General features: G+C 42.4%; 1 protein-coding gene across 11 annotated transcripts in view; it reads left to right on the top strand.

Annotated features, from left to right (window-relative positions):
* The window catches only part of TENM4 (teneurin transmembrane protein 4), a 759,599-nt gene that overhangs the window by 554,115 nt on the left and 180,881 nt on the right, over positions 1 to 24,603 (top strand). For 10 of the 11 annotated variants that reach the window (XM_061458042.1, XM_061458041.1, XM_061458044.1 and 7 more), the window contains 2 exons: positions 14,496 to 14,666; positions 20,377 to 20,591. In XM_061458042.1, coding sequence (XP_061314026.1) covers positions 14,496 to 14,666; positions 20,377 to 20,591 — 386 coding nt within the window. The remainder of the gene's footprint in view (positions 1 to 14,495; positions 14,667 to 20,376; positions 20,592 to 24,603) is intronic. The other variant, XM_061458049.1, reaches the window with a different exon arrangement.

Genomic DNA, 24,603 nt, shown 5'->3' on the forward strand with positions numbered 1-24,603 from the left:
TACTTGTTACCATTGGAAAGTGCTTGTTTCTTTAATCAACAGTCCTACCAAATTAAACCAAATGTCTCGCTAAACTGCCATATTGTCAGAAAATGAGTAACTTTGTTTCTTAAGATCTATTTACCAGTAAATCAATATGGACCTGAGTTACCATGCGTTCACTTTCTTTATTCTTCATCAGTTGAATTCTGTATTATGTCTATGATAGATGTCAGGCTGCCTGTTCTGACTTGCGTCCTCTTCTTTTCCCTTCTTAAATCTCTATACAGCATTAACCCAGTTCTAATCTCTTGGTAGCTGCTTCAGTATTAATCAGTGAGTCAGATTCCTCTTTGCTGTCTCATTTACTGGCTACACGTTAAATGAGCCTGCAGATTTCAAACTGTTTGTCATTGAATAGATGTACTTTAATATAATTCTTGGTTATCAATGGACTGGAAAATAAACCAACTTATTTCTTAGAAAACAGTCACGTTATTGTAGTTGTTTGCAAAATCCAGAACAAAACTTCTTACTGAACACTTCAGCCTTTGCTATAAATTATTAACAATGTCCCATCTCCATCAAGTCCATAGCTTAATGTTGCTCAGTTTGCAAGGTTTCAAGGCATGTATCTTTTTCTTCATGTACTCAGCTTCTTTCTGTTCTCTGCATGAACTCAGACTGATATAGATTACGCTCTGTTTCCCTATTGTTCTGGGAGTTTATATGCTCCCTTTTTATTTCTTCTTATTGTTCTATTTTGACACTGAATGAAGAGGTCCCTTTGTCAAAATCTGATCCTATTTCATCATTGGAGGATCACTGAAAGAATTCCATTTAGAAGTAGACCACCAATATGGCTGAGTCTTTAACCTGTTGGAAGCAGGTTGAGGCTGTATATCCAGAGGGCTTCATCTGATCTTGGGGTTTCTATCAAGAAACCACAAATTAGTCACATAATATCACCCATAGCCCTTTAGATGCCTGATCCTTTCTTAAATATAAGAATCTTTAATACAAGAAGGGATGAATGTAATTCCATCTGTTTTTATTAAATGGTAAGATGTGGGCTCTCAGCTTTTATAAGCTTTTATCAGTTGCTATAAGCCCCCCCCCAAAGGAAAGGGAAGGGGTTTTCCTTGAGTCCATGTTTCTATTTCATTAATGAGTGTGAAATTTAATTGCAGCAAAGTGGAGACAGAGAAACATTGCCTGTAATGGGCTTTCTTTCAGTGTTTTTAAATGGCATACATTTTTGTGGGTAACTTGTCATGAGTAAGCTCAGTAAAGGGATGTTACTGACAGTGAAAACTATTCCTCAGTTATAGTGTTTCTCTCCCTTCATTTTCTATGGAAATCAGAAGATGCCTTCAAACCCTATTTTGCAGCCAGGTCTTATATTTCTGTTGGATATGTGCAGCAATGCATTCTCTAAGGTTTTTACCTGTAGTTAAACTTGAGCAATGTGGTAGAGATACATCTTGATAGTGTTAAGAGAAGTAGTGTGAAGTATACTACTTAGGCAATGTACTAAATGACCTTTAAAATAAAGAATCAATCCCCTCTTTCCCTCTCTGACAAGATTTCAGCACCACTGTTTATGCTGGAACTTTAAAGCTCCAAAAGGACCACGTAAATAGTTCACTTTGAGTGATCAGAATCTGATGCCCAGTAAATAGGTAGTTAGAGGTCATTGGACCTCTGTGTTTAAATGAAAACCTCTCCCACCATCACCAGCTTTTCCTATTGGACCTGTTGGAGAGAGTCCAGAGGAGGTCATGGAGATGCTGTGAGGGCTGGAGCAGCTCTGCTCTGGAGCCAGGCTGAGAGAGCTGGGCTGGGTCAGCCTGGAGAAGAGAAGGCTCCTGAAGGGGAGACCTGAGAGCAGCTCCAGTGCCTAAAGGGGCTGCAGGAAAGCTGGAGAGGGGCTTTGGACAAGGGCCTGTAGGGACAGGCCAAGAGGAATGGCTTTAACCTGCCCGAGGGGAGACTGAGCTGAGCTCTTAGGCAGAAGCTCTTCCCTGTGAGGGTGCTGAGGCACTGGCACAGGGTGCCCAGAGAAGCTGTGGCTGCCCCATCCCTGGCAGTGTTCAAGGCCAGGTTGGACACAGGGGCTTGGAGCAAGCTGCTCTAGTGGAAGGTGTCCCTGCCTGTGGCAGGGGTTGGAACTGGATGAGCTTTAAGGTCCCTTCCAACCCAAACCAGTCTGGGATTCTATGGTTTTATCTTCCACTTTATTTGATTTTATCATACCTTAGCTTCCAAGCCTGTCCTTATTGCAGCCAGAAGCTTTTGCCTAGAAAGATGATAAGAACAGCATATGTTAGCTGTTTTCAAATATGGTAGCACATAACACAGCAGCAGCATTGCACCTTGCTTGTGTTGTACAACTGTAGCATCACTTCATTATGTGGAGACTCTTTAAAAAGCATAGCACATCAAGGCTGTTAGCAGGGACGATGGCTACGCTTGCACTAAGTATTTCAAAAGAAGCTCTGATTGAACTATCATTGGAATAGGGTCTTATTTAATTCTGGTAGAAATGATAATGAATTCAAGCATCCAAAGGGCTTAGTGAGGCTTTTTATTAAGAAAATCTAATGATATTCCAAACAGTATTAATCCTAGTGGTTACTTATATTTGTACACCTTCTCCAGTAAAGCTGTGTCACGTACTGCTTCAGGTTGTAGAACATGTACATGGGACCACTGTGGGCATCCAGCTGGTCAGAGTGGTTGCATTTCTATAATGTTCAATTGTTACTGATGATGACACTTAAACTATCTATTGTGAATAATCTCTGCTCCTTGCAAGCTGAATTGTGCACAGGAATTCAGAAGGTATTGGCTGAGCAGAGCCAAAATCTTGGAAGAGTCCTTTCTAACAAGTAAGTTATATAGATTATCAAGTTACACTGCTTGATACTGTTTGATTCACTACGATCAACATGGTCTTTGGGGATGAAGGGGTAAGGCAGTGTCCTAGGTCCCTGAGCAAGCACACTGATACGCTCCCATTTAATGATGGAACTAAATTCTCATGACCCAAGTAATTACAAGTGAACAACCCTAAATAGACTTGTGAGGGTAGGGGTCTGGATCCCTCTGTGGTCATTCGCTTATGCACAACTTTGCTGTTGGCCCTACTGTTATTTTACAGACTCATAGACTCATAGAATGGTTGGGGTTGGAAAGGAACTTAAGATCATCCAGTTCCAACCCTCACACAAGGCCATGTTGCCCAAAGCCCTGTCTAATCTGGCCTTGAACACTGCCAGGGATGAAGCATTCACCACTTCTTTGGGCAGCCCTTCACCCTTTGTCCTATCACTACAGTCCCTGATGAAGAGTCCCTCTCCAGCAGCCTTGTAGCCCCTTTCAGACACTGGAAACTGCTCTGGTGTCTCCATGCAGCTTCTCTTCTCCAGGCTGAACAGTCCCAGTGTTCTCACCCTCTCTTCATACAGGAGGTGCTCCAGCCTCTGATCGTCCTCACGGCCTCCTCTGTACTTGCTCCAACAGCTCCATGTCCTTTATCATATCCCAAATCCACCCAGATCTGGCTGCCACAAAACTAGAAAACCCAAGTTCACACATGCTCAGTAGGGACCTATTCAGACAGCAGTAGCAAAATTGTCTGCACTGAGTGTATTCCTTCCCTTTCCAACCCCCTCCTATTGCTACCAACCAGGCTGCACATATGGCATCCCTAGAAAGCAATTGAATGTGCGACAATGCTGGAGTTGCCAGGGTTGAGTGGCAATTTCTGTGCCATTGTTCTGCTCAGCATTGGGCCAGTGAAAAAAAATAGCCTGTGATGAGGGAATTAAAGGCTATTACAGATTACATATGCATAGGGGGGCTGCTCTGAAATCATACAAGCGATCTTAATACTGTTCTCTGCTCACTTTTGAGTGCTCGACTTGGCGAACTTGGAGTTTCTTGAGCAAAAGCCTTTTTTAGGTGTAATTAAATATAAAGATGGCTGTGGGTCTTTACAGGAGAACATTCTGGGTTGCACTTGCCAGCACTTGCCTTAATCTAAGTGCTGGATTTAGTCCTAAATCCAAGGGAACAATCATCAGGTTTTGTTTAGTTATGAAGACAGCTTTTCACACTGATCTGAGCCATTCCCTTAGATTTCTACTGCCTGAGATTTCAGTACTGGATCTTGCCTATTTTCTCTGGACAGGAAAAATATTCATGTGTCATTAATTGTATTGTGTGCAGTTCTGGTGTCCTCAACATACAAGGGACATGGGGCTGTTGGAGCAAGTCCAGAGGAGGCCACGAGGATAATCAGGGGCTGGAGCACCTCCCGTTTGGAGACAGGCTGAGAAAGTTGGGGCTGTTCAGCCTGGAGAAGAGAAGCTGCGTGGAGACCTCAGAGCAGCTTCCAGTGTCTGAAGGGGGGCTATAGGGATGCTGGGGAGGGACTCTTCATTAGGGACTGTAGTGACAGGACAAGGGGTGAGGGTTCAAACTTGAACAGGGGAAGCTCAGGTTACATCTTAGGCAGAAGTTCTCCCTTGTGAGAAGGTGAAGCCTGGCACAGGTTACCCAAAGAAGTGAATGCTCCATCCCTGGCGGTGTTCAAGGCCAGGTTGGACAGAGCCTTGGGTGACGTGGTCTAGTGTGAGGTGTCCCTGTCAATGGCAAAGGGTTGGAAATGACTGATCTTAAGGTCCTTTCCAACCCAAACCATTCCATGATTCTATGATTTGCTGTGTCACACACTTTACAGCTTTCCCAGACTGTACTTTTGTATCCATTTGCTGAGCTTTTATACAGGAAAATAAAGGATTTTTTCCATCTCCAAGTGAAGTGTTGGGAAAATCTCTTGGATTTCAAGTTTATGTGAAGAAATATTAGAAAAATAAGGTAAAACATTCTTACCCTGCTTAACAAATAGCCACGTATTTGTCATCCAATGCAGTTAAAACAATAAGAAGCTCCTGAATACATGTGCAGATCTATAAAGTGTGTCAATTCATGCTCAATTTCCAGCTCTTCCAACATACACTTAAAGGCACTCGTTTTATTCAGTTATTAGAGTTTTATTTACTTTTTTATTTGAGCATTATTTTATTATTCTATTACTATTACAGTAGTATTTTATTATCTGCTATTTTCTATTTTATTTATTATTTTATTAGAGTTTTATTTACTCTAAATAAAGCTCAAGTTAAAGCTCTGCTTTGGCCATCAAGGGATTCTGAGCTTGTCATTTTGTTCATTTTTCTTGCATCAACTAGCACAGCCCAGCTGGAGCTCCAGTGCTATTAGAATGTACATGGTGACTAATAACACTAATGCAGTTTTCAGCTGATGGTAGGATTATATCCCAAGCAGCGCTCTCAAATAATTTACTTGTCCTTATAATAAAATCATGTTCATGTTCAGAAGGAGGGATGAGCAGGCAGCCTCTGAGAGGCTCTCACTTCACGTTCTACTTAGATCTTAACCCTTAAACTGGGATGCTGCATTTGTACACTGATCCCACCTCTGTTGTGCTGGGGTGATAGATGAAAGCAGGCATTGTCTGTGACTTTTGCACAGCAAAATGCATTTCTTGGACTTTAAGCAACCCTTTATATTCATTTTGGAAAGCAGGTTTTCTGGTATCATAGAATCTGATTTGGGTTTGAATGGGACTTAAAGCTCATCCAGTTCCAACCCCTGCCATGGGCAGGGACACCTTCCACTAGAGCAGCTTGCTCCAAGCCCCTGTGTCCAACCTGGCCTTGAACACTGCCAGGGATGGGGCAACCACAGCTTCTCTGGGCACCCTGTGCCAGCACCTCAGCACCCTCACAGGGAAGAGCTTCTGCCTAAGAGCTCATCTCAGTCTCCCCTCGGGCAGGTTAAAGCCATTCCCCTTGGCCTGTGCAAAGCCCCTCTCCAGCTGCTAGGTAGAAGGCTACTTCCTTATATCTAGTAGAGACAAGAAGGAAGCAAGCATGTGAGAGGTTGTTTATTTACCTATGTAAATTACACCCCTTTGAATTAGGGTTTTACATTTTATATGTGTGTAATGAAATGGCCTTTGTCAAATTATACTGTCCGTGCCAGGCTAGCCCACAAACGTAGGAATTGCAACGCAAGGTAGGAGGCCCTGTGGTATTGCTGCCTGTCCTCATTTCTCTAATTGAAGTGAGTACCCCAATGGGAGCACCATTATTTCTAATATTATACACACAAATTAAAACTCCATTTAGAGGTACAGTGGGACCATCTTATAATTGACTTTGATCTTGACGAAAGATCTCACTAATATTTATAGGATATGGTCTCTGCCAGAAAAGGTACCTAGAAGGGAAAATATTATTTTAGTGAGAGAGGCCTGAGCATGTGTTGCACCACATTTACTAGAGCTGTGGGGCTGAAATGCATCTCTTCAGTGCAGTAAGCTGCTTCGTGGCAGCAAAGCGTTGCTTAAGTCCATCTTTCAACCTCCTATTGTGCTTTCATAGTGATGTAGATGCTGAAGGGAATGACAGATTGTATTTAAGCAGACAGCTCCTTGGATAAACCATGCTATTTCTATGTCTGGTTTTTAGCTATAGGTTGACACTTAGAAATGCCCCTTAAAATACCCATAAAAATATTTACATTTACCCATTTAAAACTGCATTTTCCCTTTTCCTGCAGGAAATGAGGAGCATCCAGCAAGCTGCTATATCACTAGAGGGGCCGGTGATCATTTATTAGCGGTTTGAATGGACAGGCAATCACTTGAAAGTCTTTGATCCCCAGGGGTAATTAGGAAGACATTGAATAGGAAGTGCTGACTCTTTGCATTGAACAAACATTGAGTTGAACTGCTTCGTTTTATAACGTGTCTTTCTAGTCACTTCCTTAAAGGTTTCAAAGAAATGTGATGCTTCAGCTGGAAGCTCTCTTTTTTTTTTCTTCCCTATTAAGAGCAATTGGGAACTAAATTAAAATATAAAGTGTTCTCCTTAGAAGGAGCTAATACTATTTGGTAGACCATCTGCTGCTGTCTTGGAAAGCTTTGATACAGCTCTGCAGTCAGGAGGGGTCAAAGAATAACTGGTTTGTGTCGAATCAAAGCAAGTAAATGCATTTGCAGCCGGGACTTTAGGTGATTACCACAATGCTTTGTTTTCCCCAGAGGCAGTTCCCATTCTGATGGCAGAATTTTAAGAGGTAGGAATTTGAATTCCTCTTTTGTACTTGGTGATTCTGACTGAGGGAAGGAGGAAGCCTGAATTACCTCTGAAAGAAATGCTGCTGGTACATGTGTAGTTTGAGCTCCGGATGTGGAGGTCTGGCCAGGCAGCAGGCAGGGTCCCAGGTATTACTAGAGGGGTTCCATAGCATGTGTCTTTACTGACCTGGCTGAGAAAGCACCTACGTCTTTCTGAAGGTCCTAAAACCCCACCACAGAATCCCAAACTGGCTTGAGTTGGAAGGGACCTTAAAACCCATCCAGTTCCAACCCCTGCCACAGGCATGGACACCTTCCACTAGACCAGGTTGATCCAAGCCGCATCCAACCTGGCCTTGAACACTGCCAGGGGTGTATGTGTAAATCCAAGCTGTATGTCTAAATGATATGAATTCATGATGTTAAGAACCAATGGGATCTTTAGTCAGGATCCTATATTTCAGTTTCTGACTTGAGGACTTGTTAGATCCTTGGGTGCTAAATAACTGCAACACTCAGAGTGTCCCTTGCCCTTAGATAAACAACATCTTGAATCTATCTGGTCCAGGACTTGACCACATAGACAAGGAGTGCAGGTAAAATGTGCTGCATCCATGCTTACTGCTTTTACCCTCTTCCAACATCAGTCAGGCCATAGGGCCACTTCAGTCCTCAGCTGCATTGGTATGTTCTGCCATGCTGGGACACAGAAGCCTTGTCTAGCACTGAAATGGAACAGAAGTATAAGAGAAAAACAAACTGGTTGATATGTCTTTTTTTTTAGTGTTTGTTTTACTGTTTCCATTCTCTTAATATCTTCCTTGATTTATTGAGGATTGACAAACCAGTGATTATTTCATGCTGAAAAGCTCTTTCTCATAACGTGGAATGTCACAGAAATATGATTAATTCTGCAACAGCCAATTCTCCCACTTCTACAGAAATCGTCTGGTTTCAGTGTAGAGAGACACAGCTATCCAGATAATTACAGGCGAGTTGATTCCAGAGACAGGAGGGAAGGCAATACATTTCCTTGAGTCAAAATTAGCCTTGAGTAATTCACTGGTGGAATTTAGCTTCTTCTTTTTCAGGGAGGAGAAAACACAAACCTCAGGTCTCATTTTAAAGACTGTTATTACAAGTCTGCTGCCAAAGCTGAAGGTTAAAGAGGAATATGTAGCCACCACATGCCTTATACATGAGTGCACAAAACGAGGGCAGAGCAAAGGAACAAGATGTATAAATGTCTTCTCAACCACTGACTGAGCTCCAGCTCTTTTTCCTGTTCCAAGCCCCTTTTACTTTCTTCTTCACTCTTTCCTGATGTTCCTTCTCTCTGCTGTCACCAGTGCAGTGAGGTGCTTTTTTGGAGGTAAACTCTTCTCCACATAGAGCCCAGTGTTAGCAGAGCTGAGCTGAGGAGGGTGCAGTGACTGTGCAGAGGAATCTGGTGTTTCCAAAGCTTGTGCACTCTCCTGTGTTATTTCTGCAAAATGTACTGAAATAGGATCACAGAATCACCGAATGGTTTGGGTTGGAAGGGACCTTAAACCTCATCCAGTTCCACCCCCCTGCCACGGGAAGGGACCCCTTCCACTACAGCAGCTTGCTCCAAGCCCCTGTGTCCAGCCTGGCCTTGAACACTGCCACGGATGGGGCAGCCAAAGCTTCTCTGGGCACCCTGTGCCAGTGCCTCAGCACCCTCATAGGGAAGAGCTTCTGCCTAAGAGCTCAGCTCAGTCTCCCCTCGGGCAGGTTAAAGCCATTCCCCTTGGCCTGGCCCTGTAGTCCCTTGTCCAAAGCCCCTCTCCAGCTTTCCTGCAGCCCCTTTAGGCACTGGAGCTGCTCTCAGGTCTCCCCTTCAGGAGCCTTCTCTTCTCCAGGCTGACTCAGCCCAGCTCTCTCAGCCTGGCTCCAGAGCAGAGCTGCTCCAGCCCTGTAGACATCCTTAGGTAAAGATAGTTTCAGCGCATGGAGCATTCTTAGTGGAAACACTCCTAGGTGTTTCAGATGAGAAGCTCAAAGAACTTGTCTTTCCTACATGCTGTCACTCTGCACCGTGCTTGTAGTGGTGATGCTTAACTTGGTGCTTTGGTGAGCTCCCAGTTCTGAGAAACTGTTCAGGGCAAGTTCAGTTGTCAATAGTAAAACTGTTGTTGTTTTATTCATTCCTTAGAAAGCACCGAGCCAGCTGCAGTAGGAAAAGGGAGAAGAGGAGAGGATAGGGGAGGATACGAGAGGACAGAACAGGAGAGGACAGGATAGGGGAGAGGAGAGCCTGCGAACTGCCATGAGAATGCCTTTAACAAAGACTCTCCAAGCAGCCGGTGGCTTCAGCCATCGCCTTAATTTCAAGCATCACAATTGATCAGTTTGGTTATTTATTGCACTTATCTTGCTGCAAAGCAACGAGCTAATAAAGGGCTAGCAGTGTGGTTTCCAATGTTCTGCTGACGGGGGTGGTTTCTGGGGGTCTCACATGCTTCAGTAAGCATGTCTTATCTTTTCTTCTCCCTGTGATCTATCACATTCATCTGTCTGTCTCTGTGAATTCTTTCGTTCCATCAACCTGTCCCAAATGATGTCCATTTTGTTGACTATGTGAATTATTACCTTTGTTTGTCCTTTTTCATCCTAAATGCTGTACCAGTTTCTTTGTTCTCTGCTTTGCTGAGTAAAGTGTTTTGACTTTAGTGTTTTGCTGTGTCATAAGCAAGTGGCAATAATACAAAGATATCCAAAAGCCTGTGTCTCTTCAAAACAAACTTGGAAACAATTTTCCTCTTTATTTGGCTTAATAACATTATCTAATGTTGCTTATGGCCTCCACAAGCAGCTATGGAGTCAGAATAGTGTGATACACATAAAGATAATATATTAAAACATCAAGAATCATTACCCTGAATACATGGTTCCACCGAGATGAGCTTTGATTTATTTGGGCGGTTAAACAGCTCAGCTGATGCTAAACTGTGGGTAAATTCACTTTGCTAAAGTGAGTCTGAGTCCATCAAATGGACAGCCACATCACACTGAACTGCTGAACTCAGCAAAGAAACCAAATCCTGAAAGGGTGGGAGTTTGGCTTCCTTGTTTTCCCCACCAAGAAGGCAGGACTGAGGATAAGGTGGTTTATTCTGCATGGAAAACTGTTATTGGGCACAGCAAATTTTAGGGCACTTTTTGCTAGTCCTTAGCTACAGTTAAAAGGTTGTGAAAGTCAAAGATTTAATGTCAAAACATGAGTATAATGGGCCAGAGGCCCCAGGTGCCTTTATATCATCTAAGTTGTTGGTGCTGAACCAGCCCAGAGAGGACACATGCAGGGCTTCCCCTAAGACTTGTTTCTGTTCCAAGAGAAGTCAGACACAAGAGTTTTATTAGCCATGGGAAAGAGAAGCAAAGCTACTGCAAAGGGCATGTCAGGAGGCTTCCCAGGCAGTGAAAGCTACATGGTATTTTACAAAAGGGAACACTTTAATGATTGTTAATTGCAGTGTGCTCTTTTAATATGTGGGGGGCCTTCAATAGCTGAGTATCTGCTGAGCATCCCGTTGGGGAGGGAGAGGGAGAAGGACAAGAAGGGCTTTTAGGAAGGCATTTTCTCTTTGTGAGCCACATCCTCCATCTAGCTGAGCAAAGAGGGGGAGAGAAAGCCAGAGAAAATGTCAACAGTGGGTTCCATTGACCTGGAGACTGAGAACATCAGGGATCTCAAACTATTTTTACAGCTTCACTTTACTTTCAGGAACATTAACACTTCAAAGTATATGATTGTGCCTCTCATCCATTGTTCCGGGGTTTTTCCTTCATTATGGTCTTCTTTTTCTTTCTTTCTTTCTCACAAGGAAGAGCTTTGCATCAATTTAGCACAGGACAAGGTTGATTTGTACCTCTCCTAAATCCTTTAAACATCTGAGTGCATCAACAGTTTCACGCATCCCACTGAGATGTAGAGACCCAAAACATCCACCGCTGTTACTACTTGACTTTTTAGCATGAGTGTGGCAGTTAGAGGGGGCAAGCAGAAGAATGAATATTCTATCAGCTTGTCACTGCTATTTGGAAGATACTAACATTAAAGACTTGATCAGACTTCCTAACAATTGCCTGCTACTGGAGTGTGTTTCCACAGTAAATCCAACTCTTTGTTCCTGTTTCAGGGAGGCTCCTGTGGATATCACCTACCTGCAGCAGAAATTGCATGATGCCTGTTTGCTTTATGGGTGGGAATATTTATAGGCTTTTGTGGTTAGAAACGTCAAATCAGAAGTCCTGGATAAAACACTAGCTCCAGGCTTTTGCACCCCTTTCTGAACTCTTTTTAAGCCGCTTAGCAACCAAAATGATTTTCAAATATATTTCTGTTTCTCGGATGCTTGTGCTTTTGCATGCATGGTGCACATAGCTCTCATGGGTCATCACTGGTGACCTTCTTACAGCCTTCCAATGCTTAGAGGGAGCTTGTAAGAATGATGGAGAGAGGCTTTCTACCTGGAACTGTAGTGACAGGAGAAGGGATAATGGTTCCCATTGAAGAGAGTAGGTTTAGATTTGATATAAGGAATTCTTCCCTGTGAGGGTGCTGAGGCGCTGGCACAGGGTGCCCAGAGAAGCTGTGGCTGCCCCATCCCTGGCAGTGTTCAAGGGCAGGTTGGACACAGGGGCTTGGAGCAAGCTGCTCTAGTGGAAGGTGTCCCTGCCCATGGCAGGGGTTGGAACTGGGTGAGCTTTAAGGTCCCTTCCAACCCAAACCAGTCCGGGATTCTTTGCTTCTGTGATCTATGTGGTGATGGTATCAATGAACACAAGAAGCTTTTTGCCTTAGACAAAATCTATTCACCAAAGACAAAAGTTAACGTATTAATGAAGTCTTTTTATCTCTGTATGATAACACAGTATCTATGTTACAGGTTATTCTGTCATATTTTCTATATTGGAACATTGTAAGACAATTTTCAGGTGTTCAGGAATGAATGGTGGTATTGAATGGTTGATTCAGTGGCTCAAGGGGATGGATAATGTCAAAAAAAGCCTTAGCACACTTCCAAGCTACCAGTTCTGTCATTACACTGAAGCAAGATATTCCCTTCATAAGACATTTCCTCTCAGGTGTTTTTAAATGGATTTTACATGCCTGGAAGAAATGCTTATAGCTTTCCAACCCATCCAAAACAATGCTGAGTTCTTCACCTTCATTTTCTTGCAGTAAATAATGATCCACAAGCCACAAAGTCCTCCTAAGGAGAAGAGAAGAAACAGTGTCCTTCCAGGGAAACAATGGCCTTTCATTGTGTTCCTAAGAGTTTGTGTGGCACTTAGACTGTGATATCCAAAGGACAGAACAAAGAGCCCACTGGCTTGGTTCTTGCCTGAACCAGTGGTGCCCAGTATAAGTTAATGCAAATCATTGAATATGAAGTTGGAACTGTAGGCGAAATTGGGATTAAACACTTAGGGTTTGAAGAGGCATCCAGGCTGCTTGCTGTATGGGATTCCCTGGGTTTGGAGGAGTGAACAGTACAGGTTTAATTCCACTTGGAACTACAAACATTCAGTGGCACCTAGGTAACACTCCGGTCCTTGGAGAGGTCCAGCCTGGATGGCATTCTCAGGCAGCATCCAGAACTGAAATGCCTGTTAGGGCTTGTGAACCTGTGAGTAAGGAGTAACTTAAGTGAATGAACACACAATCACACTTTAATGCCCAAACAAGTCCTTTAATCTGCTGTAGTTCTCTTTTTACTTGCAGTGAAAGAGAAATAACAGATTCCTACCTGATGAGGTTCCATGAGGTCAATAGCTCTGAAGTGCCCAGGCACTCAGATGAGAGCCGTATAAACACAAAGATACTGTGCAAGCACAGCTGTGCCAAATGCTTGCTGCAAATTCCTTGTTTCCAGCCTGATTTCCTCTCTTCCCTTGCACAGTTTCTCTGCCAAGGAAATGTACTTTCAGATGCCTAAAGTATCCTGGTTGAGTTACCAGTTGTGTTGCTGGCATTCCTTCTTGGAATGTGTACCTGAATAAAAACATTCACGTTTTGAGTGGGTCCTCAGGAGACCTTCCTCACTGTGATTCCTTGCTGTTGGAAGCCTTAGGAGTGTATTTTCTTTCCTAATGATTAAGACTTTATTAACGTGGTAGAAGGAGAGTTTTGCTCTCACTGTGTTTTGTGATGTAGTAGTGCAAAGACAACCTTATTCCTGTTAGTAAATGGTAGATGACCTAATTGAGATTAAAGTGGGGAAAAAATCACTGATTTTGCTAAAATTGCCTAAACATGCTGTTTGTGGAGAACTGCTCAGATTACTTGTCAATCCTTGTGCCATTGTACAGTTACTTGGAGAAATTAGAGTGTAAAATACCAAGGCATTCCCTTAAAAAAGCTATGTCATTCCAAATGTAGCAACTACCAGATCATTTGGCTGTGCAGAGCCTGGAGCTAAACTGGATCCTGATTGAGTATGAAATGTTTATGTTGGGGATTGATATGGGAAGCCACATTCTTTTGCTTTTCTTTTCAAGGGGCAGCTATGAGTGGTATAAGCATATGATTTTCCATACTCCTCATCCATGTGTTTGCGTTTAAGTATCCTGTCTTGTTCCTTAACTTCCCTTGCCTTTATGAAATTCCTGGAATTTTGTTCACATATGCACTGGGTGACTTTGACAGAGAGCTGTGCCCTGGTATCACACAAAGCTAAATGGCACTGCTTGGTTTCAAACCCTGAGGAGGTGCCTTTGATCTGAATAGGAGGAGCTGAGTTGTACTAAGGAGCGCCCAGTCGTAGTCGCTTGCATTTGTGGTGCTGGGTCTTAAATTGCCTTAGTTTTTATTTGGTCTTATATAGGAAAAGCTGTCAGAGATATCTGTGTTTCTGGGTGTAATTGGTGGGTTTAAACAAAACACAAAGGAGTGAAAAAGAATCTATATAATACATTATGAATACAGTAGCATAAACCAGAGTGTGGTTTCCTGGCATTTATTGGTATGTTGTTAAATACTACTCCTTGTATTTCTGTGTTCACCACATTGTCACCCCAGCCCTTTTCTGAAACACTGTGCCTGGTTATTCCCTCACACAGGCCATGAGTCAGGAGTTCTACTGGAAGCAGCAGAATGGATTGGTACAGGTGATCTAAAATGAGTTTAAGTGGGTGGAAAGACCTAGGGAGTTGGTATGGTAGAAGCAGCAGGGGCTGTCTGATGACATTAATGCCGTTCTTATCCTAAAGCAATCACCACTCATAAGGCAAAGTGGAGCCTTTAGAAAGTGCCCCTATAGTTCTGAACCTCTCCCCAACAGAAAAAGATGACTTTTCTCATTGCTCACCACAGCCATGCACCTGTTTGGCCTAAACTGGCACCTGCAGCCGATGGAAGGGCAGATGTATGAGATCACGGAAGACACAGCCAGCAGTTGGCCAGTGCCAACGGACGTCTCCTTATATCCTTCGGGGGGCACAGGGTTAGAGTTACCTGACAGGAAAGGCAAAGGAACCAGTGAAGGTATGGTTGGTGTGTGTCCATGTTGTGAGTCTTCTGTCTGCCTCTGAACTCCAGCCATCCAATCTCATGTTCCATTACCCTCAATGCTGCCATCACCAGGTGCTTTTTCCAGTCTTTCGCGTCTAGAACTAGTAGTCTTCGGTCTTGTTTCCTTGTGTTCTCTAAGTTTCATACTCTTCTGATGTCCACTAATGTCATAAAACTATATGCAACTTCACCGCAAATCCAAAGTGAAACCATCTGTACCGTATCTCACAGGCTTCAGAAGGTCATTGTGAAACCCTGCCTTGAGTGGCTGTTCTCATGGGAATACTCGTGTGTCTTGAATATTAAATGACTCCTTGAGCACTGGCTCAAGTCTCCCTACACTAGTAAAGCATGTTGAGTTTGCCTATTCGTTGCCATTTAGTGCCATGTGTTTTGCAGACCAGAATATTTACTTTACAGCATGGTTTTTGGCACCGCAGAGTTGGACCTCTCTTTGCAAAAGTAGCCAGATAAAAGCCCTGGTCTCCACAAAGCATCACGATGTTGACAGCTTGTGATGGTAACTGAAATCAGTGCAAGTGATGGGTCCTCAGTTCTGCAGTGCATTATCCAACAGCTTTATGTCTTACTGTGCTTTGTATAGAGGCAGCACTGCCAACAGTACCTGCAAGCATAAAGGGGAGGTGTTTTATCCCTCCTAAGACTGAGCTGGAAAAATGAGAAACTCAGTTTTTCAGAAAGCTCTTTTGTCTGTCGAGCTTCTCTATACAAGGTTAACAGAGTCCAGTCAAATTGAAGTCATTGGCTATTTTTGATAGTTGTTTTGGGGGAGGAAGTTTTGTGGGTAAGAGATAAGAAGAATGCTACTGTTCTGGCAACTCCTTGCACTCCAAAGTTTACGCAGAGTTCCCTGGACTTTGGCTGAGAGCCTATATTTTGATGTTTCATTTAAATTAATAGTAGTATTTTTTGTTCTTATCTGTCTTTATGAGTCCAAATAAAGGCCATAATTATGTGTGTTCCTTTAAAAACAGTGTATTTACTAGCAACTGATGGCTGACATCAAGTTACTACAAGGACAAATCAGCTAAGTGGGCTATTCTCAGCAAGCCTGACTAGACAGTGCATCAAGCTGCAGATGCCCCTGCTGTTGTAGTCAAAAATACTTCATAACAGATCCTTTTCCTATCCCTAACTTGCCATATGTTTCATTTCCCCAACATCTAGTTTGGATCTGTCCGTTTACTCTAAAAAGTCAAAATGAGAAGAAATGGATGTATACAAAACTGCCATCCAAGTGATGGAAAGACCTCCACTTGATTTCTTTTCCAGCTGTGCTTGCAGTGTCAGCAGTAGAAGTGTTGACTGCTTCCAGAAAGCTTTATTAAAAGAGAAATATGGGAAATACCCTGCTTATAACATTAGCAGATACCTCAGGTTAGTGCTTCATATAGATCTTAGGGGATCTTTGCTGAAAGAGGATAGCTATAGATGAGCTCTTAGGCAGAAACTCTTCCCTGTGAGGGTGCTGAGGCGCTGGCACAGGGTGCCCAGAGAAGCTGTGGCTGCCCCATCCCTGGCAGTGTTCAAGGCCAGGTTGGACACAGGGGCTTGGAGCAAGCTGCTCTAGTGGAAGGGGTCCCTGCCCGTGGCAGGGGATTGGAACTGGATGAGCTTTAAGGTCTCTTCCAACCCAAACCATTCTATGAATCTACAGATCAGTAAGTTTTAGAGGACAGTATCTTGTCCTGAATGCGCTAGCAGTGCTACACGGCTGCTGTTCCAAACCAAAATGCATGTGATTTAAATTTGTTGTATAATGGATTGAAATACATTTGAAAGTCTTCTTGATCACAGTGAAAGAGGCTGGGATGTGTTCGAATATCCTTACAGCTGCTTGGAATGAATCATTACCAATGGCTTGCCAATTCCCAGTAAGTCATCCCTTCTCATCTGTGCCTGTGCTCCAGTACTGTGTTTAAGCCCATCCCTTAGCAAAGCACTGAAGCACATGCTTATATTTAAGCATGTGATTAACTGCAATTGAAGGCAGAGAAATGCATGTTCTGAAGCGTTTTGGTGAGTCAGGGTACCTTGCTGTCAAAAATACCAGCAGATTCAGCAAGGCCTGAAATGAAATTGTTCATTTTGATATCCAAATAAATTAGGAATAGTTGCTATGGCAACTAAGAAGTTCAAGGTAACTTGTGGAAAGAGCAAAGTAATTGACAGCCCAATTAAGAATTCAGACCTGAAGTTAATTCTAAGGAGTCAGATATTCTGATTAAAACCTCATTTCTGACTAGAAGCTGAATTGGCTCTAATTGTACTTTGGGAAGTGCCTTGTCCATAGGGCCTTATCTTACTATAGGCTAAAACTGATGGAACATGGATGGATTTTAGGGAATGAATTCAGCCTTTCTTTAGACTTCTGTGTCAGGATAAATGTCAATTGCTGGCAGCATGATGTGACAGCTCTGAGGATGTCAGCTTCTCAGACATGAATTGCCCACAAGAGGAGACATGAACTTTGTAATTGTGTGTCCAAAGAAGTATTTCTGTGTTATTATCTTGTGCAATCACAAAAGCATTTCTGCTCACGTGAGCAAGTGCTGCTCTCTGTACAGGCAGGACACGTACTGCACTGATTTCCTCCAGGCCATGTCTTGCACAGCAACATCCATCAGAGCCAGGTTGGACACAGGGGCTTGGAGCAAGCTGCTCTACTGGAAGGTGTCCCTGCCAGTGGCAGGGGTTTAGAACTGGATGAGCTTTAGGGTCCCTTCCAACCCAAACCATTCTGTGATTGTATGATCTATCATCTTAAATCCTCAGCTTCCCTGGTTCACTCCAATGTACAATCTTTATTAATGAACATTCAGGCTGCATATCAAATATTTTAGGTTTTCATCTGAATTACTAAGAATCTATAAAACATGACAGTAATAATCAGAAAAATAAAGCCTTCATTTGGATCAAACTATGGGATGCCTTTATCTCTTTTTTAATGCAATCCTCAGTCTATTCATCTTAAATAATAGAATGAGAAACTTTGCATGAAGACATGGGAACTGTTTCTTTTAATCCTGACAGAGTGGCAAATAATTTATAGTATGCCAAATAAATCGTAACAGCCCAGCTGATAGAGTAATCCCCTTTGGAAGCAAGCTAGTTGATTTGCATCCTACAACTGTACTCTGTCAGCACAGAATGTTTCAGAAAGACCATCCATTTACCTAAGCCACTTCTGATTATCTCTATTAATATGCACATTGACTAAAAGAGGACAAGAAGTCAGGTGATGTTCCCTCTGCATTTATGTGATAAACAAAGGTAAATGAGGATCTTATAAAATTAATAGCAGCTTTTTTGGCTATGAATGTGCATACACTCTTTGCTATCTTGGCTGTGCTGGTATGACAAGTCTTGGGTGACATGGTCTAGTGTGAGGTGTCACTGCTCAAGGCAGAGGGGTCGGAACTGGATGATCTTAAGGTCCTTTCCAACCTAAACCATTCCATGATTTTATGAATACAACTTTTGCCGCAAGATATCATAGAAATGAACATGCCATCAAGCCCCACTCCAGCGGTGTACATAAGCAGTTGCTGGCTTTAAATCAGGGGTTAGTCTTATTGAGAGCAAAAGTTCTGCTAAAGAGAAAGAAGATACAAAGAGACACCTTCAGAGACTTCTTATGTTAACAGTTAATATGCATATAATTTATATATGGATTTCAGAGACAATTTATGTCTGGTTTTCCTGAAGAGTTAATGTTGGGATGGTGTAAGGAGAAGCTTAAGGATCCATCCCTGGCAGTGTTCACGGCCACTTTGGACAGGTCCTTGGGTGACATGGTCTAGTGTGAGGCACCCCTGCCCATGGCAGGGAGTTGGAGCTGAATTATCTTAAGGTCCTTTCCAACCCAAACCATTCTGTGATTCTGTGATTCTAGGATAATAATAATTAGATTTATATTTAAATTTATATAAAGGTAATATTTTCATATGAAACAGTAAACGGAAAGGTTGTTCTACCGCTCACCTTTTCAACACGCCAAGTAAATTCTAAGATTATTTGACCTGAATCCAGCTTGGGAAAAGATAATTTTGTTTCCCATTCCCTAAATGTAGATTCTGTAAGAAAGCCATCTCACAATGGGACTGTCCTGCAAAAGGTTGTATGTACCTGAAAGGTTTCTCCTCATTTTGCTTGAATGGCTCAGTCTGTGAAACACAGAATTGTGTGCTGTGATGGATGGAGATAACATTAATTTGAATTCCTCAAATGAATATTAGTCCTTGTTGGTGACATGATTCTCTCCTTACTAAAGCCAAAGTCTTTCAGGTGACACTTCTGCATACTTAACTAGAAGTGTCTTTAAATAAAGGCTCTTTGCTAAGCGGTTGCTGCATCATTGCCTTTCTCCACGCAGGTAAAGCTGTGGCAACTGATTGAAGCAAAGGCTGAAAAGGCAACATACTGGCACTATAGTTTTCATTCTGCCCCTCATTTCCTGGGCTCCTTTCGGGTCCAGAGTTTTTGAAGCAGCCACCAGTTTTGGGGACTGCAAGTGTGTGAATTTTTAACCTGGAATCTCTCAGACAGAGTTTCAAGGGATGCTGAGCTCCCTGCTGACTCCATTGGACATCTCAGCATGTAGTGATTGCCATCTGCAGACTCAGGCTCTCCAGCCTGGTGGTTGCTTTATGAAACAGAAGCCTCCATTGGCTTGTTGTTTGAAAAGATGCACGCTTCACAGATTGTATTGAAACCCAATTCAAACCTCTCAGCCACTTTCGCTTCACTGCTTAAAGTTTGAAGAAGCTGGGGCTCCAGAGGCTAAGCACAAGAAGATGTTTATCATTATAAGATTAGGGCTAAATTTATACTAGACATTGGGTAGATTTAGATTGGACATTAGGAAGAATTTCTGTACTATGAGGGTGGTGAGGCGCTGGCACAGGGTGCCCAGAGAAGAAGCTGTGGCTGCCCCATCCCTGGCAGTGTTCAAGGCCAGGTTGGACACAGGGGCTTGGAGCAAGCTGCTCTAGGGGAAGGGGTCCCTGCCCGTGGCAGGGGTTGGAACTGGATGAGCTTTAAGGTCCCTTCCAACCCAAACCAGTCTGTGACTCCATGATTCTATATTTATTAGTAGACACTACTCAAGTGCAGGGTATGATTTCCTTCATTTTTCCCAGTCCTTTTTCCTTTGGACTGATGAGCAGATTTCAAATACTGTTACCGCTGTCAAGAGTTGATTTTAACAGAGAAACATTTTCCTTTCCCCACTTAGCATTGTTCATGCTGCTGTTCTCCACACTACCATTCCATTCTGTGATGTGTCTGCCTCACACTTACTACGCTTCTCTTTGCTAATTTAACGTGAACTTATATTCATTTAGGATTTAATGTCAGATGATTTATCTTCTCTTCACAATGTAGTTACACACTCTCTGATGCTGCCATTGAAATAAAAAAGCCATTTTTCTTCAGGTTGCTCTTCCCATGTCCATGTTTTCAAACCAAACAGTTCCCGAAGCCAGGAATAACCCTGCCAGTTTTCCTCCCATAATCATATGGATTGGCTAGACAAAGTACCCTGAAGACCTCAGGACACTAATTGACTGTTTTACAAGATCAGTGTCAGAGATACCAGTCTGATTGGATTACTTTTAGGATCTCAGGCTAATCCAAGGCTTTTGTTCCTGTGTTTTGGCAGGAAAACCCAGTAGTTTCTTTCCCGACGACAGTTTTATAGACTCTGGAGAAATTGATGTTGGCAGAAGAGCCACACAGAAGATCCCTCCTGGTATCTTTTGGAGATCTCAGGTGTTCATCGACCACCCAGTGCATCTGAAATTCAATGTGTCTTTAGGAAAGGCTGCTCTGGTTGGCATCTATGGCAGAAAAGGCCTCCCACCATCACATACACAGGTAATGGGATTTCAATTTAATAATTGTCGTAAATTATGTGTCCTTATGGCTTATTGTTTTATTTCAGCTGTTTATTGCAAGAATTTGTTGCATGCTTGTAAGATGTTAAATGTCATCTGTCTAGAGAAAGATAATCAAGTGACAACTGCAGAGTTAACTCTATGTGCTATAGGCACTTGCAAGCAGGCAGTTACCTAAGGCAGCAAGCTGCCAGGGGAAGAAAAGAGGTTTGTGAGCTAGTGGTCACTGGTCGCTCCTGATAGCATGAGATACCACCTTTTCCATCCAGAACCCTTGCAGCAGGAGCCAAACTTAAACTACATCAAAACCCCCCATCTCTTAAGCACTTTGTTGCATCTCAGGTCTGTCTCCCTCTTTCAGCCACTGCCTTTGCCCTCTGAAGGTAAGAGCAGGAAGACCCCGGTCGTTCACCCTCATGGGACCAAGATTCACTGTGTCTTCTGTGCCGAAATGCCTTGGGCAACCCTTCACATCATGCATGTCGACTGCCAGATTAGACTGAGATTGGTCAGGGCCCAGTAACTGGTGTATAACCAAACAAAACTGAGTTCTTATGAAAGCCTCCAGTTTAGTTAAGACAGCAACCAAGATATCATTGGTTTTCTTGACACACCTTGGCAAAAGCCATGGCAAGAAATCCCATTCTGGGAAAAGCTCTGAAGAGCCAGACCCTTTAAAGATTTTGTACATTACGTTCTCTACTTCCCAGTTCAGTTTCTAAGCTGCTCTTCACCAGATTGATTAATACATCACTGGCAATGCAAAGCATCTTACTCCCACTTGCAAGTTATCAAAGTACCACCAGGTTTATATTAATGCTGTAACTTACCCTTGCCCTCTGCTATTAACTGAAAAACCTACACAACTGCTTAAGATTTATGGAAATACCCTGCTTTTATTTTCTTCCTGAGCAAACAAATATGTTTATTACAGTCTTTCTGGGTAATATGGTATTTTCTACATATTAACACACCTGCAACTTATTTATGTCAAAGAGGTGTTATAAATCTACACTTTCTCTGCCTACTTTTCTGCAGAATTCAAGCGTTTCAGTAGGATCAGCAGGTCATAAATTCAGTGACACAGCAGTGCTCTTATTGCCCAGTTTTCATCAGACTCTTTTTACAGGGAGATTCAAACACTTCAGACTTAAACCTCCTGTATTAGTTAAATCAAAACTCAAGTCTTGGTCACATCATACTAACTGTAGAGAGAAGTCTGTGTTGATTTTACTTGTTTATTATCATTATTACTCTCTGTTATGGAACAGGAGTTCTTACATGAATAGTTTTAGTTCTTTAAATAACACGTGTGAAATTTAACACCTAAACCTCAGGTCTGTTGAACTTAAAGCAAAACCTTTTAGTGCAGCAGGGCACTAAACCCAACCATAGTAAAGTTTTTAGCAATTAAGAAGCCCATGCCAACCTCACCATTGCTGCTTTATTTTTTCCCTTTAACCTCATTTTTGCTGGGGTATTCTGAGTGATTTATCAATGTTTCCCACTTAAAACACCATGGTTGTGGATCAGTTGAAGCTTCTGCTAAGAATGAGATGTTGAATGTGGGATATGCCACACGTTTGTCAATGTGACATGATGCACGAGGCAATGCACATGCTGAGAACCCTGCTTTTTGTGTAACCACTAACTGAGAGTTGCCAAGTCTATAACAAAATCATCATCCGGACCAAAACATCACCAAAGATAACTAGAGGGACAATAAAAACCAATGGTACACTTGGAGAAACAGATCACATATCCCACCCTGTTCTGATGAAATAACTTAATGAAGCTGCAGATACTGAATCAATACTGATGTATTATTTGTTAATATTTAATTTGGGATTTTAAATGATCCCTTTCCCTAGATTTATTATTCTATAAACCTGCTGTCAATTACAACATTGTTCTCCTCTATTTATTTATATGACGTTCTATCTCACTGTAATTTATTAGTCTTAGGAGTCATTAAATAGGTAACTTGTTTTCTGTGCTGAAATTGTAAACTTGTCTCTTATAGTTAATACACTTGACACAAATCTCATCTTTCCTCTTGCATACTCCACCGTATCTGCTGCACCTCATAAATCTACCCAATGAGTTTTGTATTCCCAAGTTTTGTAAGGAATGTCGTAAACAAGACTTTGGCAAAATGTATGATCAGAGCAGTGATACAGCCCTTGGAAGAACTGAATAAAGGGTCAATTATTTTCCCCCAGCCTATCATCTAGTTGATGGCAAGTAGTAAAATTCTAGCTGATAATCAGGTTTTCTTATGTGTTAGATAATTAGATACTTCTTCTGCTTAGATAATCCATCTTCTATAGTGTGAGCCTTAATATTCTCTATGTCAGGATCTTTGAACTGATCCCAAGGCTGCAGACCCTTGGCATATATTCCTAAATAGTTAAGTCTTATTTATTCCTAAATTGTTAAAAGTTATCCCTAGATTGTTGAAAGTCATATTTATCCATGCTAAAGCAGCAATCTATTCCAGATTCTCTCTGGAAAACTTGGGTGGAGATGAAGTCCCTAGGGAGGGACTCCTCATTAGGGACTGTAGTGACAGGACAAGGGGTAACGGGTTCAAACTGAAACAGGGGAAGTTTAGATTGGATATAAGGAGGAAGTTCTTTACTGCGAGAGTGGTGAGGCACTGGAATGGGTTGCCCAGGAAGTTGTGAATGCTCCATCCCTGGCAGTGTTCATGGTGAGACTGGACAGAGCCTCGGGTGACATTGTTTAGTGTGAGGTGTCCCTGCCCATAGCAAGGGGTTGGAACTGGATGATCTTAAGGTCCTTTCCAACCCTAACTATTCTCTAACATTCTCTGCCTGTGGTGACCTGTCTTCTAGCCTATGTTGCCAACAACCGTGGACACTAATAAGTAGGAATTAAATACAAACTCCAGTTTTCTGTAGTCTTAGAAAGAGAGCCTGCAGAAGCCTGAAATAGTTTACTGTTAACTCCAGGCATTTCTTCTCATTCTTCTCAACAAGTCATAGTAAAAGTTACACAGGTTTATTATTATTTATTTAATCTTTCTAGATCAAATAATATTTAAAGCTCTTTTTAACCTAAGCCAAATTTTAGTAAATCATGAATCTCAGGGATTGGCCATCACAGCTTGTGGGAGGCATTTTTCCCTTAGTCCAATTGGAATTGATTAATGTGGTATTTTATCTACGACTTCCTTGCTTGCAATAACTCTAATTGCATATTAAAAATCGCTGAATGTATTAAAATGCAATAAAGCACAATCCATTTGTGGTTCAATTACTATTTACAACTGGTAACCAGGAACTTTGCAAAGTCATCAACATCCACAGCAGCATCTTGTAAATAGTTATAAAAATGAACTTTTGCTTTTGGCAGGAAGCCCCAGGTAGAGCATGGCCCCAATTGGACTGCAACAACAGCAGCTCACCATAGCTGGGTGCCTTGAAGTTGTTTTCACCTCACTAAGCTTTAAGCATCTACACCTAGTATGTAGCAACAAATGGATGCTTATAAGGCACAATCATAGAATCATAGAATGGTTTGGGTTGAAAAGAACCTTAAGATCATCCAGTTCCAACCCCCTGCCATGGGCAGGGATGCCTCACTCTGGACCATATCACCAAAGGCTCTGTCCAACCTGGCCTTGAACACTGCCAGGGATGGAGCTGTCAGTCACAGCCACACTGAGGCCTGATGAGGAGGCAGCCTAGGCAATAGCTACAAATACCTGGCTCACAAAGTGTCATTCAAACCAATCTCTCACTAGTACATTTTATGATGTGTATTTACATTATTCAAAATAGAAACTCTGTCTCTGACAAAGATAACTTGGATTTGACCTCCAAAAGGAGTGTCCTTTGCAGGTGTGCTGGCTTTTATGTTCTCAAATGCTGCTTTAGCACCACATTTTGTAGAATCACAGAATCCCAGATTGGAAGGGACCTCAAGGGTCATCTGGTCCAACCTTTCTGGGCAAAGCATGACCTACA

Source organism: Pezoporus flaviventris, unplaced genomic scaffold (genome assembly GCF_033815535.1).
Source record: "Pezoporus flaviventris isolate CSIRO_AGI_PZ_B2104156 unplaced genomic scaffold, CSIRO_AGI_Pfla_v1 ptg000025l, whole genome shotgun sequence".
In the NCBI taxonomy this organism is placed as follows: Eukaryota; Metazoa; Chordata; class Aves; order Psittaciformes; family Psittacidae; genus Pezoporus; species Pezoporus flaviventris.